The sequence below is a fragment of the Culex quinquefasciatus genome, chromosome 1 (genome assembly GCF_015732765.1).
Source record: "Culex quinquefasciatus strain JHB chromosome 1, VPISU_Cqui_1.0_pri_paternal, whole genome shotgun sequence".
Taxonomy (NCBI): Eukaryota; Metazoa; Arthropoda; class Insecta; order Diptera; family Culicidae; genus Culex; species Culex quinquefasciatus.
In genome coordinates, this window is record NC_051861.1 from 49,329,374 (window position 1) to 49,346,963 (window position 17,590).

Genomic DNA, 17,590 nt, shown 5'->3' on the forward strand with positions numbered 1-17,590 from the left:
TTGCGTGCTAAATTTATTTTTTATTTTTATCTGGTGAATGATTGACTTATTAATTGGATATTTTTTGCGAGTTTTAATGAATTTAAACACGACTTGTCACAGACTTATTTCCGGTCACCAGGGGGTTAAGACGCAGTGTGTAGGCTTGAACCAATGATATACCTACAAGGTGGTGCCCAGCTGGCGTTCCCCGTAGATTATTTAGTGATTTATTTTGAATAATTTATTGAATATTAAATGGATTCGTCACTTGAATTCAGCAAAGTGTGTCAAATGAACACGTGGCAGTTGATTTACATCTAAAGTGGCAACGCGTCAGATTTGTCAACTGCTGACGGGAGGTATCCGAAGGAATTCATTGATAAAAGTGTTGATATTTGCCTTTTTTCTTTATCTTTCTGTCGGAAGTATGGAGTTTGCTAAATTTGCCTGATATTGGGGAAATATGACTGCAGTATTCACATTACTATTTTTGGTATAAAATTAAGAAAAAAAGCTCAAATTAAAAAAAAAATCTGAATTTAGAATTTACAAAACTGCAAAAATGTCCAAATAGCTCAACTCAATGTGTCGAATATGGATATATTTCCCCTTTAGCATCTTTTATAACAAATACTTTCTTGTTGGTTTATTGTTATCAAATTTAACTGTATTTTCGCACTTCAGGTTTAAACTACTTTTAACATAGAAGATACTTAAACCCCATAAAACTACGAACTTTTGCATAGGTTGAAAGCTTATACATTCGGATGTAACAAAAATGACTTTTTGGCGGGCATTCACGGGTTGTACCGGTGGGTAAATCCAAAGTTTGAAGGTCTGTACCGGGCTCTAGAGTCCGCAAGGATCTTGTTGTTTACAAAGCATTCGAAAAATAGTTCAAACTCGCTGGTTCTTGAGCATAACTCAATCAATCGGGACGATCCTTTTTTCAGAGATTTATAAGGATGTCAACATTATCCTAGAACTTTGCAGCACTTGATTTGATCAAATCTGTAATTTCTGCGATCAAAATCATCGCTCCAATTTTTTTGGACGTGCTTGCCACCGCAGAATTTTGGGCGATTTTTTTAACTTGCGCAAAACATTGTTGGAACGATGTCTCAGCTTGCTTTTTTGCATATGGGACATTTATGCAAATATGGGCAGTATAGACCTCTAATGCTTACAACAACAAAAAACGTGTTCATTCGATCATTGAAGGAGTTCATCCCATTGAGTGGCTTATATGGACAAATGACCGCTACATTGTCACCGAACCTTGGCGTTTTCGATTGCGAGATTCCTAGGGTTGATTGTTGAAGTAATTGCAAACCTCTTTTTACACCTTTGCTTCCATTCACCCCGGGATTCGAACTGGCGACCTTTGGATTGTTAGTCCAACTGCCTACCAGCAACTCCACCGAGGCAGGACCCAGGGAGATGACTCCTACACCTGGACTGAGCTAACGACCTAACCTTTTAAGGTTAGACCGGGACCAACATTTACTTCCCTGTCCGACGAAAGGCGTGATCAGACAAATCTCATCTCAAAATTTGCCACCGGGACCTCCTGGGATCAAACCCAGGCCGACTGGGTGAGAGGCAACCACGCTTACCCCTACACCACGGTCCCGGCTTTTGTACGAGTAAAGTATTCTCGTTAATTTCGGCGTTTATCCTCTCCGTCCGTTCACAGTACCATTTTACTACCGAACCACGCTCTTTATCCTCTCGTACTCCGAGGCCCAGTTCTGGGTGATGATTGTGAGCGGTATGAACTGCTTATTTAAATCGAAGCTTACGTCCTATTGAGCATTTTTATATGTGTTAACCTTAAGATGAACAGTTGAGTATAATTAATTGAGTTTGACTGAAGTTCTATAACCTTACAAAACTCACCGTCAAATATCAGCGCAGTGTCATTTCCGCAAAACTTGTCCACGTTTGCCTCGAAGGTCCGGTGCAGCAGGGCCGGAATGAGCGCCTTGACGGTCTGCTGACCCTTGACGATGGCTAGCTGCGGTAGGGTACCCATGGTGGTTTCGGTTGAGTTGCCTTAAGGAGGTTACTTTGAAGTCGAAGGTGTGGCGACGATGCTGGAAAGGGGTAGAATTTGTAGGCAATTAGTATGGCAAATAGTTTGATTTGGAATTTCAGAGTAAAATATTAAACTTCATTTGTAATGTTGAGATAAATTTGCATAATTGAGTTAACGAAGGTATACATTTTATTTAATGCTGATTGATAAATGAGCCACGTTTACTTTCAAGGATGTCCTATCAGCAGGAGCCTAACGATCAACATTTTTTATTCGTAAAATAAATAGACTGGACACAGAATGCACCCCAAGCTCTAGCTTTCGGTCATAAATTGTCTAATGCTTTCCTGTATCGATCGATCGTTTCCATTCTAGCCGTTCGGGCACGTGCCAGTGGCGTCGTGTTTGATTTATGGACAAACGGTTAGTGCATACCCTGTCAGCTGCCCTGGGCTTAACCATCAATCATACACACTTAAGCACCATACCTACTATTCGCTAATGGTCAAAACTTTCGTAGTGGATATCCAAGGCCGTACAAGGTTGGTTCTGTTGTACACTTCAATTAAGCCGGTCAGGCGGTTCAAAATAAAAAATAACATTGCCAAGCCAACAGTACGTCACAATGGTTTGCGCACCATGTTTTGGCACACTTTGTGGCCCCCATTTGCTGGGCCTCAACACCTAGGCTACCAACTTGATTTTTTTTTCTTGGAATTCATAATCTATTAAAAGAGGATAATGATAAAAAATAAATAAATTGCCGGGACCGTGGTGTAGGGGCAAGCGTGATTGCCTCTCACCCAGTCGGCGTGGGTTCGATCCCAGAAGGTCCCGGTGGCAATTTTCGAGACGAGATTTGTCTGATCACGCCTTCCGTCGGACGGGAAGTAAATGTTGGCCCCGGACTAACCTAAAAAGGTTAGGTCGTTAGCTCAGTCCAGGTGTAGGAGTCGTTTCCCTGGTTCCTGTCCTGGTGGAGTCGCTGGTAGGCAGCTGGACTCACAATCCAAAGGTCGTCAGTTCGAATCCCGGGGTGGATGGAAACTTAGGTGTAAAAAGAGGTTTGCAATTGCCTCAACAATCAAGCCTTCGGACACCTAGTTTCGAGTAGGAATCTCGCAATCGAGAACGCCAAGGCAATAAAATTATTCCCAATCATCTAGAAAAAAAAGAACGTGAAATATGAAAACATTTTTTTCAGCTTTGCCTTCCAGGTGTTAAGTAAGTGTGTACTGCACACCTTTGCCGGCCGTCCACTTCAAGTGCAAACCCACCCGAAAGAAGTTTAAAAAAAGAGGAGGGTAGCTCGGTAGCTCAGCGTAGCCTTAACGACATTTTTACGATCGTCAAACTCGCGCCGAAAAGCGCGCACGCGATCGCTCGCGGAAAGATGATGATCTTGAGATTTTGACGCGCGAAGCTTAAACGCACTCAAGTGGAGCAAAATCGTTGACGGACGGACGGCAGCGGGAGCGAAAGTGATGATCTTGAGAGTTGAAAGATACTATAATCGGAGCCCCCCAGGGACGTCCTTTGACGCGTTTGGGTGGCACAAGAATGAGCCATTTGGAATGCTTGTTTGGCTGGTTCACGGAATGATTTGCAGATTTTGAGAGCTTTTGTGACGTTGCTGAGCATATAAATTTACTTTTTGATGGATGTACTTTAAATTCAAATCAACATTTTTATCAACACACAATACAAATTATAACAACCTCGTGGCAACGCCATATTTGAAGAAGCATCTTTATTGCTTAACTGCAAAATATAGCATGATATAATATAAATAGGAAATACTCGAGAATTGTTTCTCCTTATTATTTATCCTCGGAACAAGAAACAATGATGTCCCGCTTGGGTACTACCTCAACACCAATCGCTGCATGATCGATTCATTCAAGGATTTAGAACTTAATTGGCTGACATTCCACTGTAAGTTTTTTTGCTACAAAAGTTTTTTACGATTGGAAAATTTAAAAAGGGTGGAGGTCGAAACCTTTTGATAAAGTATGTGAATACAAATTCTTTAAAAAAAATCTTTTTCTGAAGGGCATTAAAAAAATGGTTCATAAATTGGATCATCTACCCTATTAGGGGAAGGGACACCTTAGTGCACAAACTGTTGCACCCTGCCGATTTTCTATTAAAAAGAATGCAAGCTGTTTATGTTGCTCTGGTTTTACTGGATATGGTTGGTTCACGATCAAAACGTGACTAATATGTCAGCATCGTGAAGCTTCTCAACGCGGAAACACGTGCTAGAGCTTCTTTATTCTCAATACTAAATAACTCTCTTGAGGTTTGTATGGTATTTATTTAGTCAGTAGTCAGTTGATCTAGGAAATCCTGTATGCATCTTGCTCAGGTTATATGTTTTAAAAATATTGTCAAATTATACAGCATTTTTTCTGTAAAATATATTTCTCAAGGATGAATCGGGATTACAGTCTGACTAGTGACAGCAGTTTAAATAGAACTAAAAAATATATATATTTTGAATTTAATGTACCTACTTATTTCACTATTTCGCAAATTGCGTTAAAATAGGGGTGGAAACGTCCGGTCCGCGATTCAGGTCCAGTCAGAACTATCAACTTCAACTTTTAAAGCAAATCAAACAAGTTTCATTTGCTTGAAAAAAAAATCAAAATAATTAGGTGGGAAATAACGTCATGATTCGAATTCCCGGACGCTTCGAAACCCGAACACTTCAATTTGTTTTATCAATTATTTGGATATAAGTTCGCATTATGAATGTCAAAACTGCTCAGTAAAAAATAATGTAAATTTGGAAGCTTTAATTTTGGGAGGTTGAATATTACCTCTTATATGATGTAATTTTATCTCAATTTAGACTGAAAAAGTGGTATTAGACCAGAAAATTGATAAAATTACACATTTCCAGAGGTAAAATTACACCTTTTTTATGACATAAAAGATGTACCCCTTCCCAGATGTAATATTACCATGATTTTTTTTTCTGTGTGTGTTATTTGATGTATTCTAACATCAACTTTCATTTAAAGTTTGTTTGAACGCAGTAGTTAATGCCAAAACAATTAAATAAAATAAAATTATGCGAAACATTTCAACGGAAATATTTCATAGGCGTCCGAAGCACCGGGAAGGCAAAGCAGAAATTTATGTTTTTGATTTTCTTACATTCTAGCCATTTTTTTTATATAAACTATCGATTGTTTTGATGTTAACAGCTTATTTGAGACCTAAAGAATGCCATTCACTAACATTTCAGTCCAAATTTGTGCGATTCATAAGCTAAATCGAGTGTCCGGAATTCGAAGCAAAAGTGTCCGGATTTCGAATCAGTTTTTAACAGTGTCCGGGATTCGAAGCACAACAAGTCATTTTATTTTTCAAATTCTGAAGAAAAATTGATAGAAAAGACATATTTTGCATGTATTCTCTTAAAACTGACTGTTTATACTAAATCCTGATTATATTTGTACATTTCCAACTTATTGCATGATTTTTTGCCAGCTATAACAAAAATAATATGGTACGTAGTGTCCGGATTTCGAATCATGACGTTACACCTTTTATAATAACATTTCTATGAAAATGCCTGTCAGCATTTTGACCTTACCCATCTAATCCCTATTTTTTTGTGTGTTTCGCGATCAGGAGTAAAAAAAAGATACACCTCCTGTAATTTCTTAATAACAAAAACAATTTAAATAACCTTCTTTAACGCAATTTTTTAACGTAGTAATTGTTCCTAGACAGTTCATTAACGTTTTCCCAAATGTGGTGGATTTTGATAAACTCTATATTATATGCCAATCGTTTGGAAATTGACCCAAACTAAACCCTTAGAGGGGGTGACATTGGGTCAAATGAAACAAAAATGATAAAAGAAAGCATCAAAATAAGTCATCCGGACATGCCACAATGTTTGAAGTGAAGGTTTTGAAATATTTTAAAATAAAATTTAAAATAAAAAGGTTGATATTTGACAGGTATACGGATTAGGATTTGTTCTAGAAACGACAACATTTGAAACAGAATTTAGCTTCATTCGGAAGATCTTGAGAAATTGCCAAATCCGGTAATCCTTTACAACACAATCCCGCCTCTAAGAAGGCTTCGATTCGCCAAAAAATCTTTTTTTTAAACAAGTTTTGATCATCAAAAATCATTGGAAAGAAGAACTCTTAAATTTTAAGAAAATTGACAGTTTTTATAGTGTCATTTTTTCTGGGGTCGATTTTGGCTGTGTTTCTTACGAACATTTCCAATATATTATGTGAAAATTAGCATGCAGTATTTTTTGTAGCGTACCAGACTATGATAATGGTATCGGTATCGTTCGTAGAAAATGTGAAAACAAGCAAATTGAAAAAGTGACTGTAAAAACATGAAGAAACTAGATAGGCAAAAGGTCATGATGGGAGGTGGTAGAGTAAGCCTAAGAATATCAGAAACAAACATGAACTAAACAAGATAAATGCAAATTAAAGTACTAGAAATTAAACGAGGAAAATTTTGCCCGTAGAGGGTAAAAAAATGTTGGCCCAATCTCACTCCTAGGCCCAATGCCACCCCCTCTGACGGTTCTTATTTTATTAATATCTTGTCTTAGCATGTATCATGTAGACTATTTCGATTTGAAACATGAAACTTAAACGAGATTAAAAATGTCGAACTTACTTTGTCAATCACAATTTGATGCCTCAGTGCTCTCTTGTACTAAGCATGCTGGGATGTCCATCTAGTTAGCACAAGAGAGCACAGAGGCATCGATTTATGCATAACAAGATTACAACTAGTAGGCAGTTCTTTTTTTCCACTGACTTTGATTGATTGATTGATGATATATCGATCGAAACTTATTCAAGTGTATCCTGCATATTAGAGCTCCTGTATCCATTTCTGTATGTTCTAATTGACTTATTTACAAATAGTTTTGGCGCAATTAGCGATGGATGTTATGTGTATATGTTTTCAATGTTTATTCTAGTTTACCAATTAGTGCTGATAAGGTTTTTCTGTTTTTAAAGATGATGAGCCAAATTCAACAACTGATTTTTCAAATCATTTTTTCAGACAGAGCCTGCATATTACCTGCAGACCAGGATGTTTAGGACATAGAAAATAATTCGATTACTTGGCATTTTTAAGGAACATGATCGTCGTATAAGGAATTCAATTAGATGGGAATTTTAAGGGTCATGATGCTCATATCTCTCAGGTTATGTAATCAGTGAATTAGTGGATGAATCAATAATAAATTTTCCTTATCATGCTGTTTTATAGTTGAAGCCTGATTTGCATTAATCATCATTCCTTGTTTCAGAGCACGAGATCCGTTCTCACTGGATCACTGGGTAAAGCATGTATGATGGTGCTTTTGCAATTAGTTTTAAAACAGCAAAAACATTCCACAATTGGCCAGATTAGAGTGCTCTCCGTTTTGCAAATTGATGTGCGAACCTGTGGGAATCCGGATTTGCGCATTTGCTGGCAATTTTTTTGCTGCTCCGTAATAAAATAGTTAACGAGATAATTATATGGATGGCGTAATTTTTCAATAAAGTAAAACACTCGAATCTGTTTGTTCTAGACCAGGGGGTATGCTAAATTATTATTACAGCAAGGAAAGTTTCAGTGTATGAATCTGGATACAAAAAAGGCAAAATGATTAGACTTTTCAATTTCTTACGCAGGTACTTCACAAAAACAACAAAAGGAAACAACCATCTTTTGACGTCAGAGCAATATCTTGGTGGTTACCCAAGCCACTTTTAGATCGTTAGATAGAATTAGATTTCTACTCAACGAGCTGTGAAATCTGCTACCGGTCAAGCAACTTGCAAGCCGGTAAGTTCCGCCCGTCGCCAGAGGCGTTTTGTTCTACTAGCATATTTGCATAAATTGCATATTAGCAGTTGGCTGAAGTGGCGGTTCTACCGGCGCTGTTCTAAAAGCAAAGGCGGTTGGTTTTGCAACCGCAGATCCTTTTGGTGTTGCTTCCACTTACTGCATTTTGCTGCCGCTGTTCCAATTTATGGTAATTATTATTGTGGTTAGACACGCGTGGACACGGTGATATGACTTACAATGTTGTGAAGTATCTGCCGCACTTTGATTACAGGTGTCAGTTATGGGCAGTTTATCATTCTTTAATTAAATTTCAAACACCTTGACCTTATCGTCAGATTATTTATGAAACTATTGGCACTACGCCCCCCGGGGCATGGCCTTCCTCTAACGTGGGATTTCTGCTCCAGCGCCTCTGACGAGACAGGAGAAACCGGGACCGACGTTTTACTTCACCATCCGATAGAAGCTCAGTGGATAACGCGGGAATCGAACCCGCATCTCATAGCATCATCGGGATCGGCAGCCGAAGCCGCTACCCCTGCGCCACGAGACCCCCGATTATTTATGAACTGTCAGTGAATTTTATCGCAATAGTTTCGAATAAAATTTGCGTGAAACTTTGTCCTAAGGGGTAACTTTTGTCTCTGATCACGAATCCGAGGTCCGTTTTTCGATATCTCGTGACGGAGGGGCGGTACGACCCCTTGCATTTTTGAACATGCGAAAAAAGAGGTGTTTTTCAATAATTTGCAGCCTGAAACGGTGATGAGATAGAAATTTGGTGTCAAAGAGATTTTAAGTAAAATTAGACGCCCGATTTGATAGCGTATACAGAGTAGGGTGTTTCATCCAAAACCAAAAGTTCTCAGAATCGGGCAAACCGAGGTTCCCCTAGTAGAGGATACCCATAGAGACTCTCATGCCAAATATCAGCCCATTTGGTTGAGAATTGGCCTGTCCCCAGCGGTTCAAAGTTTACATGGAAATTACTATGGGATTTTTGTGCTTTTCGTTCAATCGTTCCTACAGGTCTGGGGACAACCTGGATTCACTCGGAATAAAGACAGGTGTGTAGGGGATGGTCCAATGAACACATTCCAGAAGGAGTTAGGGTTGTCCATTCTGTCCCCAAGGTGCGCATTGGATCGACGTCCGGTGTCTCCAAAACCAACGATTCATCCTTCAAAAGCATCGCATTTCCTAGTATGCTATGACGGCTAGGTGAAAACCTGTGAAAACCACGACGCCCCATATGAGACGGTGAACACGTGGACAGGCATCGATTGCATTATTAACACAAAATCATCATTTTACTTTATTTAGAATAGTTGAAATTCTTCCAGGAACATCAATAATTATAATTTTAGTACTTTAAAGAATGTTTCTGAGCCAAAACTCGAGTAGATGCTCTGCCACGTGTTCACCGTCTGACATGGGGCGTCGTAATTTTCTCTTAGCCGTCATAGCATACTAAGGACAATGCGTACATTTGAAGGGTGAATCGATGATTCTGGAGACACCGGACGTCGATCCAATGCGCACCTTGGGGACAAAATGGACAACCCTAATTCCTTCTGGAATATGTTCATTGGACCATCCCCTACACACCTGTCTTTATTCCGAGTGAATCCATGTTGTCCCCAGACCTGTAGGAACGATTGAATGAAAAGCACAAAAATCCCATAGTAATTTCCATGTAAACTTTAAACCGCTGGGGACAGGCCAATTCTCAACCAAATGGGCTGATATTTGGCATGAGAGTCCCTATGGGTATCCTCTACTAGGGGAACCTCGGTTTGCCCGATTCTGAGAACTTTTGGTTTTGGATGAAACACCCTAATACAGAGTTTCGAAAAAAAAACGTATTTTTCATCGAAAAAAAAACACTAAAAAAGTTTGAAAAATTCTCCAATTTTCCGTTACTCGACTGTAATTTTTTTTGGAATTTGTCATATTATGGGAAATTTAATGTACTTTGCAGGGTTATTTTTTAGAGTGTAACAATGTTCTACAAAGTTGTAGAGCAGACAATTACACAAATTTTAATATAAAGACATAAGGGGTTTGCTAATAAACATCACGAGTTATCGTGACTTTACAAAAAAAAGATTTGAAAAAATTTCTTTTTGCGTTTCTCTTTGTTTCGTCGTCCGTGTCTGTCACGGGTGACCATGAACGGCCATGATCAACGACGACCAACATTTTCAAAACTTTTTTTTCGTAAAATCGCAAAAACTCGTGATGTTGATTAGCAAACCCCTTATGTCTATATATTAAAAAAAATTGTAATTGTCTGCTCTACAACTTTGTAGAACATTGTTACACTCTAAAAAATAACCCTGCAAAGTTAGAAAAAAAACACGATATTTTAAAATGAAAAAATTGTTCTGAATGAAAAAATGACCCTTCTGGGTCAATGCACAGTGGTCCGAAACTGAAATCTAGCGTGACAAAATTGAAACCGGCCACACGTTAAGATTTTGAGCTTTGGTGTCTTCGGGACAAATGATCAGGGCCAATAGGGGCATCTTTTGGTATGGTGGGCATTAGGGTGGTCCAAATTTTAGGGTGGTTCAGAATTTTTATTTTGGCGGGATGACGAGATAGCGCTTTGGTGTTTTCAAAAAAGTTGTAGAGAACACCATTATGAGCAACTTTGCTGAAGAGCACAAAGCTCTATCTTCAAACGACACAAGCCTGAGTTGATAAATTCAAAAAACTCATTTTTTCATGAACACTTCAACCTAAATTACAAAAATGGCTCTAGAAACTTCCCGTTTGAAGATAGAGCTTTGTGCTTTTGAGCAAAGTTGCTCAAAATGGTGTTCTCTACAACTTTTTTGAAGACACCAAAGCGCTATCTCGTCATCCCGCCAAAATAAAAATTCTGAACCACCCTAAAATTTGGACTACCCTAATGCCCACCATACCAAAAGATGCCCCTATTGACCCTGATCATTTGTCCCGAAGACACCAAAGTTCTAAATCTTAACGTGTGGCCGCTATCAATTTTGTCACGCTAGATTTCGGTTTCGGACCACTGTGCAATGTAGATTCGAAAAGTACATTAAATTTCCCATAAAATGACAAGTTCCAAAAATTTTTACAGTCATGTAACGAAAAATGGGAGAGTTTTTTTGATTAAAAATACGTTTTTTCGGAATTCTGAGTACGCCATCAAATCGGGCGTCTGATTTTACATAAAAGTCTCTTTGACACCAAATTTCTATCTCATCACCGTTTCAGCTCTTTTTTCGCATGCTCAAAAATGGAAGGGGTCGTACCGCCCTTCCGTCACGAGATATCAAAAAACGGACATCGGATTCGTGATCAGGAACAAAAGTTACCCCTTAGGACAAAGTTTCACGCAAATTACCCACGTACGTTTGCAATTGAATTTTAAATGGGATTAACCCTGTAAAAAGAGATTTTCTCAATAATGTTTATTTTTAAGGCCTTTATGCATTTATTGCTAACATCAGGCCAGATCCATGTTCGGGTATATATATAACCTTGAAGTTATGAGCACTGTGGAGCTCGGTGCAGGCCTTTAAAGCTTCTTAAAAAAAACGTTGCCCGCCAAAAAGTTATTTTTGTTACATCCTAATATGTACTTTTCTGCTATACAGTTTCAATAAGTGTTGTCAAAATTGAAAATCAGTCACTAAAAATATGATAAAATAATCATAAGAATGTCTAATTTTATGAGTGTTTCAAACTTGAAATAACATTACAGACATATAAAAAACTGTCCCCGCTCACAGCAAGTGCACAAAGTTCACTTCCCAGCTAACATTGCATAATAGATTAATTGCTTCCCTCTACAGCCGATTCAATTAGTCAGACAGAACTTACAACTGCTAATGACTCCATTAGCAGGGCTAGAGGCAAATACAAATATCATAGCAATGGACGTGGCTCTCTTTGTAACCCTTTCAGTTCCATCAGTATGGATGTACTAGAAATGTTGGCGCAACAAGAATTCTGTTTTGCTATTTGGCCGTGTGCTGGATAATTACCAGAGCATAGATAATTTAGAATAATGAGTGGAGATGAAAAAAACTTATCGGAATAATTGGAAGCTGCTGTGAATAATCATCAGTCAGTCATAACTTTAGAATTTTTCGGCCATCGTTCTTCAATGAGTCAGACGTGTTGAAAGCTCTAACTTTGTATAATTATTGTTTACGCGTGAAGTTTATTTTTAGAAAAAAAAAAATTGTTGAACGTAATGTGAGAAGCTAAATTTGATCACTCCCCAATGAAACGTCCCTCACAGATCGCTGAGCTTTGACGAGGCTTGAAGTTCATTGAATGTGAGAAGCGAAGGATCTCGAAAAGCGTGAACTTGTATCCATCGATCTTGATGATTGCACACAAAAAAATCCAGACTAATTTTGGCCAAGGAGCCGGTTCAAACCGGAGACGATTAAGGCAGACACGCTTTAAGCACTGAGGCGTTTTGTTGTGTCGTTCTGATTCTTATTTTTTTGGTCATGGTGTTTTGGGCTCTAAAAGTTACGCTTGTTAGCGGCACGTGCCAACCGGTAGACCATAATTATAGGTTGCATTTTTTAGGGGTGTCAATCGATGACTTATTTCAGAATGTCCTCAAGGTAATTGACACCTATCTGATGTTGAAGGGGTCGTAGACCATAAAAAATGTATTTAAAAGGTATACTTGAGCAATTCTCTGAGATTTCGATCATTCGATTTTTTTTGTCCATATAATTTTCCATACAAATTTGGCAGCTTTCCATACAAAAAAGATATGTGAAAATTCAAAAATCTGTATCTTTTGAAGGAATTTTTTGATCTTCGGCAAAGTTGTAGGTATGTATAAGAACTATACTGAAAAAAATGATACACAATAAAACAAATTTTTGGCGATTTTTAATTTCACTTTTTGTCACTATAACTTGATTTGCAAAATAAACTATTTTTATTTTTTTCATTTTCTGAAAAAAAATCTTCGACCGAGCTATGAATGTTTGAATCAGTACTGATTTTTTCAAAAAATCGAAATACTGGTCGCAAAAATTATTCAACTTCATATTGCGATGCATAATCGAATTTGCAATCAAAAAGTACTTTAGTGAAATTTTGATAAAATGCACCGTTTTCAAGATAGGTAACTTGTTTAAAAAATAGTCTCAATTATACATGTTTTAAAAAATAAGTGCCCATGTTTGCCCACCCTTGATTTTTTTTTAAAGCTGAGGAAATTCTCTATATTTTGGTTATGAAATATTTGTGAAATTTTCCGATTTTTTCGAAAACAATAACAATTGAATCAAGACTAACATTTCAAAAAAGCCATACATTCTTGATTTAAAGTTTTTGAAAATATTATTTTCGAAAAGATCGGAAAATATCACGAATGTTTCATATTTTAACATTGAAAATCGGGCCATTAGTTGCTGAGATATCGACATTAGAAAATGGTGGGTAATTTGGGTGAGACTTAAAAAAAAAATTATTTTTCCTGTTTTTAAACCTTTGCAAGGCTATATCTCAGCAACTCACGGGCATATCAACAAAGTTCTCAGCAATTTCCTAAGCTTTTTAATTTTTTTTTGTTGGCAAACTAATCTTAAAAAATGAATGACTGAGACTAGTTTTGAAAAAGTTACCTAAAAATGGCTTTAACTTGAAAACGGTGCACTTTTGGCACCCTACTCGGATTCTGTGCGCGCTGGTCGGCTTGCCAACACTTCAACACAGGAGGAATCTACTTCAACGACTGTTTGTATTTGACGTTTTGCGGAACAATATCGACTGTAGTGAGCTGCTGGAAGAGGTACACATCCGGGTGCCGTCGAGAGAGCTTCGTAACTACCAGCTACTTTCTATACCGAGACACACGACCAACTATGGACATCACAACCCTCTTGACGCCTGTTGTAGGAAGTTTAATCATCCGAGTATTTTAGAACATTTTGACTTTAATTTGTGCAGTAAGTCTGTGTTTAGAAGTAAAATATTGTTACTTAGTTAGTAAGATAAAATCAAGTCTGAAAAGACGGCAAATAAATAAATTTATCAAAATTTCACTAAAGTACTTTTTGATTGCAAATTCGACTATACATCAAAAATGAAGTTAAAAATTTTGTGCCACAAGTACTTCGATGTTTTGAAAAAAAATCAGTATTGATTCAAAAATTCTTAACTCGGTCGAAGATTTTTTACCCGAATCTATGACATTTCCCCGAATGCCACATCTCCGAAAAGACACTTTCCCGAGATGTCATTTACCCGAAAATCATTTCCCCGAACGATCCATTTCCCCGAACGGCTACATCCCCGAATGGCGACTTCCCCTAAAAACCATTTTCCCGAATGGCCACATTCCCTAATTTTCCACATCCCTGAAAATCATTTTCCCGAATGACCATAATCCCGATCGGCCATTTCTCCGAACGCCACTTCCCCAAACCCGGTCAGGCAGGTATGGCCGTTGCCCAGAACCGCGCGCGGTTCTGGACAACGGCCATACCCGCCTGACCGGGTTCGGGGAAGTAGCGATCAATAAAGTATCATGTCCACAATAGAGCTTTATGACGTTTCGCGTACGCACACTAGTGCACCTTTGATTTTGCTGGCTGACAAAATTTAACCTCACTTAATTTTTGTGTACGTACACGCACTACAAACGAACGTTGACTTTGATAGGATTTCAATTTGTTTTTGGAATATTTTCGAACAGGTAAGGTTTTTCTCAAGATTATTATTTTTAAAACATGTACTGGGGTAGGCCACACAAAGTCCATGCACTATTTCGGAAAAAAAGTTTTTTCAATAATGTTTAGAAAAATAGTTACGTTAAAAAAAATTAGTTGTAATTCCGGGGTGACTTTGATAGTCATAGTTTTTTTGTTAAAATCATATTTAAGATGTTCAAACTTTATTTGTACGCTAAATGTACCATCACTAAAGTAGCTGATATAGTTTTAAGAAAAAAATCAATGTTTATATTAAGTTAACTAAGTGTATAAGCTTTTTAGCAAAATACATATAAATTTTAGGTAAAATTGTTAAAAAGTCGGAATTTTGCCTAAAATTTGTTAAAACTTGTTTTGTTTATAAAATTATCGATTTATATTGCATTTTATACTGAATTTCAAGCACGAATCACAGATTTTCACATTTTACATGAAATTTGTTCAACTGAAATTGCCTATAAAGTTGGTGATTTTTTTAAATTGTGTTTCAAAAACAAAATATTATATATAATTTACAATTTTTTTGACCTTCTCCTAGTGGAAAATTGTCCAAAGAATCCGAAAATGCATTCCGTTTTCCGATTAAAAATCATGTTCATTGAGAAAATCATGACACCTTGAGAAGTTTAAAATAATGACTTTCATCAACATTTTCTTAACTAAACTCAACTAACTTTTTAAACTTGTCAAAATTTTATGAAAAGTTCTTGTTGAGGTACTTCGAACACTTCTCTACCACGGTCAGTATGTTTCTAAACCATTCCTTACGCATTTTAACTGTACTCTTCATTTTGCGTAAAAATCGCAAACCTATCAAAGTCACCCCGGCTATCAAAGTCACCCCGTTTTACGGTACTCTATTGAACGTTAAAAAAATTCCGAGCTTCACTTGAATTTTGAATATTCAAATTGATGTAAGTGCGACAACTGGCCTAAGGGATTTCAGGTCAGAACGTGTTTGACATACGTTCAGGCCCGACTACCGCAAAAATTTGTAATTGTTACTCGGGACCTTGACAACCAAAATCAGCTGTCGAGCTTAAGTATAGCCCCTAAACTACTTTAAAGTGATTTAGTTTTTTTTAATCTAAAATGGCGGTGATGAAATATTCAAAAAATGCTTTTTGTAATTCAACAATCAACTATTTAGATTTGATTAAAAGTGTTGGTCGCAGAACTCGAATTGGACGTAAAAAAATTAAAAATAATTGTTCAAAGCCTTCATCCAGCCAAAATTGATAGGAACAAATTAGTTCAGTTAAACAAAATCTAGAACAAACTGAATCCTGCGCATCGAGTCGTCGCATGAAGCTATCGTTGCTGTTCTATCCTTACCACGTAGATACCGTTTTGGAAAATTGTCTTTTGCTGAAACTGGCCGCTACAAAAAAAAAATCTTTTTTTTATGGAACGTGGATGATCTCAATACCCCACACTCTTGAAGTGTCCGCGTGGTTTATTAATGGCCTTCTACGGTTATTTGTTTTTTTTTTTAATCTTACAAAACACGTAGGAGAATTTAATATTAACGTCATACTTTTATAAAAAAAATCCCTAAATAACAATTTAGTTTATATCTAGGTCATCATTCGGAAAAAAATGATTTTTTGGTGAAGTAACCATTCGGGTGTATGTAAATTCGGGAAAACGGCAGTTCGGTAAAATGGCCATTCAGGTAAATGACATTCGGGGATATGGAATTTTCGGGAAAATGATTTTCGGGGATGTGGAATTTTCGGGAAAATGATTTTCGGGGAAGTGGCACTTTCGGGGAAATGATTTTCTGGGATGTGGAATTTTCGGGGAAATGATTTTCGGGGATATGGGATTCGGGAAAGTGGGATTCGGGGATAAGGGATAGAACCTTTTTACCCATTCTGGAAATTTCTGAATATTTGGCATTTTATGTCCCGTAAAACAAATCAGAAAATGAAAAAAAAAAATAGTGTTTTTTTGCAAATCAATTTTTAGTGACAAAAAGTGAGATTAAAAATCACCAAAATTTGTTTTACCGTGTATCATTTTTTTCTGTGTAGTCCTTATCCATACCTACAACTTTGCCCAAGACACCAAATCGATTAAAAAAATGCTTCAAAAGATACAGATTTTTAAATTTTCACAAATCATTTTTGTATGGCCCAATTTGTATGGAAAATTATATGAACAAACTAATGATGCAAAATGGCTTCTTTGGGCATACCGAAGGCACCAAAAATGTTTCTGCCGGATTAAAAAAATACAAAAATTAAAATTAATAAAAAAATACCGACTTCGTATAGAACTGCTCACCTACGGAAAGACGCGGAAAATTAAACCTAAATGTACAGTTAAAAATGTTTATAAGACACAGTCAGGTCATACTCAAATGAGTGGCATTAATTTTTAGCTCGTGAAGCTGATCTCATTATTATACAGAGAGCAATTAAATGGTTTATTTTATTGTGAGATTATTCAAACTACTTGCAATGGAATTGATTTCAAGTGAAACTCTAGAAATAGGTTTAAAAGGTCTGTTGTCATACAGGACATGAGTTGTGATAAGTTATTGGATTAGGTTCCTGTATTTTAAGTGAACTTGATGTCAAAAATAAAAATACTGTTGCAATGGTCTATATCAGCGATTCTCAACGGGGGTACCGGGCCTACTTGATTTACATGGCAGGGGGTACCAGCCTAGAAGAAGGTTGAGAATCGCTGGTCTATATTACAATGTTTATAGCTTGACAATGTAGTGTTCATTTGACAGTGTGCGTCATTTTTTTTGTCAATAAGATGCGGAAACAATTCAACCAGTTTTATGCTTCCTTTTCCAACCAAACTGTTGCAAGTGAAAAAAACTCCCCCGCAAAGCAATCACACAACTCAGGGAATCCCACAAGTATTGTCCAAACATAACAACTCTTTCATTCAACGTTTCCGGTCCTTACTCACTTTGCTGTTCTGCTCTGCATAATGAATCATATGATTGATTGGTATTGAAATTGGGTGAATCCCCAGAGCTCCA

The 17,590-nt window shown here is 37.2% G+C and overlaps 1 protein-coding gene across 2 annotated transcripts in view; it reads right to left on the minus strand.

The window, feature by feature from the left end:
* Window positions 1-17,590, minus strand: part of LOC6034928 (mycosubtilin synthase subunit C) — a 52,261-nt gene that overhangs the window by 19,889 nt on the left and 14,782 nt on the right. For both annotated transcript variants that reach the window (XM_038256457.1, XM_038256461.1), the window contains exon 2: window positions 1,882-2,078. In XM_038256457.1, coding sequence (XP_038112385.1) covers window positions 1,882-2,017 — 136 coding nt within the window. In that variant the 5' untranslated portion in view covers window positions 2,018-2,078. The remainder of the gene's footprint in view (window positions 1-1,881; window positions 2,079-17,590) is intronic.